This window comes from Halyomorpha halys, unplaced genomic scaffold, assembly GCF_000696795.3.
Source record: "Halyomorpha halys isolate HHAL.00 unplaced genomic scaffold, Hhal_1.1 Scaffold556.1, whole genome shotgun sequence".
In the NCBI taxonomy this organism is placed as follows: Eukaryota; Metazoa; Arthropoda; class Insecta; order Hemiptera; family Pentatomidae; genus Halyomorpha; species Halyomorpha halys.
This window is the reverse complement of record NW_027105572.1, coordinates 261,026-263,530: the sequence shown is the minus strand read 5'-3', so window position 1 is coordinate 263,530 and position 2,505 is coordinate 261,026. Positions and strand designations below refer to the sequence as shown.

Here is a 2,505-nt window from a genome sequence, read left to right as displayed (position 1 = left end):
ATATATTAAGGATGGGTAATTTATACACTTATGTTTGCACTTTGTATGTTCTAAGTATGTTGTCTGTCCTATTATTTACTTTAGTGACCTAAGTTCACCCGTATTGAGAAGTCCATAATCTATGATAATAATGCTTATGATAGAGAAAGATCATGGCATGTAGTAGAGGATACTTTTTTTTTTTTTTCTCTGGTTTGAGAATAGTCGCTATTTTAAATGACCAGGAAGTAGCTAGTGTTGTTACGTATTCTTTTTTATGAGAAGATGGTTAGAGATGCAGTCAGCATAAAATACACAAATTAACAAAACTTATTTGTTTGTGCTGGACGTTTCAACCTGAATTTCAGGCCTTCATCAGGGCCTGAAAAAACTTAATTCAGAGACAAAAAAAAAAGTATAAAGAAAATAATATTAAACAAACTTACAAATATACATAACAATAAATTAAGTAGATAGTATTAGATTGATACTAATAGAAGATAAAATATAATATTGTAGAGGTAAGAATTATACTAGATTTTATGATATGTGTCCTTGTGTATTGTGTGTCTTCTTCATTTTTGTGACTGCTGAAGGTAACTAAAAAACAATATTGAGTGTAAATTGTTTGCAGGAACTGGAGATTTCTGGTAAAATAACTACACATGTATGAATAGATTCAGTTTGAAACATATTTGTTATTAGTTCTGTTTTGTTTATAGTGATGAAGAAGTGAATTTTTCAATTCAGAAGGGTTTGGATGCTTCAAGAAGTGAAATTAAGTATTTTAAACATAACAACATGAAGGATCTGGAAGGATTATTATTAAAGCAAGCTGAGTTAGATTTAAAGGTTAGAAGGTCTAATGATATTTTATTAATTATAATTTAGTATGTTTTAATATTTATGTAAATTATATATTTCATGATAATGTTCATAATATTCAAAATATCCATTGTATTGTTGAATTAAATATTTTTTCCCCACCAGCTCTTCGCTTTGATCAAGTCCTTTTTATATTTGGGATGAATTCATTAACTTTCATATTTGGTATGTGTAGGCATGAGAGTAATGAGGATCAAACAGCTTCTTGTATATTCTCCATAAAACAGTTTACATCCTCTTCAAGTTCATTCTCGTTCTTAACTGACTGAGGAATAGAGACAGTGATGTTCTGGAAATTCCTGGAGGCTTCCCAATCTATTATACCATTAATGAGAGACAGTTTTTCTATTGCTTCACAATACTTGTCCGGTAGTACCAAATGTAGAAATTTAGTAATAGTTGTGTGCTATTTAACAGTACTTATTTTTGTGTCTCTTGTTTAATACTTATAGCAATAAAGGAAAAATTGTTTTGAAAATTTTGTAACTAAAAATGGATGAATAATGTCACCTGACACTTGTAAGATACCAGGTGGTATAGCACTTTGACTATCTCATTAGAGATGGGCGAGGGTATCATATACTATAACCAATAATTCAAACCTAGTATATCTGTCAGATAATACTACATCCTCTTTAAAAATGATAATACCCAATAAATCAATGTGGTTATATAGTAAGCTATAGTTGTTAGGAAACTTGAGACCTTTGGCTTCATGGGAGTGGGATTTGACTGTTGTCAAATCTATAAGCCAACTTATCCACCTTGTGTACTCATCCATTGTTGTTCATCATAGTTATTTATGATTTTAAACATCAATTTTGATTGGTGTGGCTAGTAACTAACCCTGTTACTTGCTGATTGATGATTAATGATCTTGCTGATAAATTATGAACAGTTTATTTTAAAAAATTAAAACTTATAAGAAATCATTTGATTTCTGGATTTATCTATATTAGCTTGTTTTCATTATAATTTAATGCCCTATGTGATTATATTGAAAAACTCACTGAATATATTAGTATACTAAAACGCCCATTGCTATTGCATTAATTTAATGTCATTTTACTAATGTAATTTAATACTGTTGTTAATTTATAACTTGAACTGTTGTTCCTTTATTATCTACCATAGGGGGTCTGCAACAGTATGGTATAGGTATTTTGAAAGCTTTAAACATTCATTGAGAATCCAAATTTATTTAACAGTGTTATATATTTTTAATTTAATTACTGACATTTAGCACTAGTTGTAGATAATTATAAATAAATGAGATTTTTGATAATTAATACTGATGTGCAAACTTGTGAAAGGTAGTGTGCCAGAAAGTAGAGTGGTGCTGAATAACAATAGGCCGTGACTAAATAAAACCAATTTTATGCAATTTATTTATGCTTGTTGCTAACCGTAGTATATCAGTCCATAATTCATTATATATCTCATTAATACTATATTATACGATCTATTAACATTATATATAGGGAGATGGTCAGGGTTGCGGTCAATAGTGAAACAAAAATAGTTTATAATTATTTATTTTCCAACGTTTCGCCCCACTTTGCAGGGCTTCATCAGGGCTAAAAAGATACAAAATGAAACTATGTTAAGATAAAATGATAGAAATTAAAATAAAAAGATACA

At 29.0% G+C, this 2,505-nt stretch overlaps 1 protein-coding gene across 1 annotated transcript in view; it reads left to right on the top strand.

Annotated features, from left to right (window-relative positions):
- The window catches only part of Spt-I (serine palmitoyltransferase subunit I), a 23,595-nt gene that overhangs the window by 15,467 nt on the left and 5,623 nt on the right, over positions 1 to 2,505 (top strand). The window contains exon 6 of the mRNA XM_067052127.1: positions 702 to 831. Within this exon, the coding sequence (XP_066908228.1) occupies positions 702 to 831 (130 nt within the window). The remainder of the gene's footprint in view (positions 1 to 701; positions 832 to 2,505) is intronic.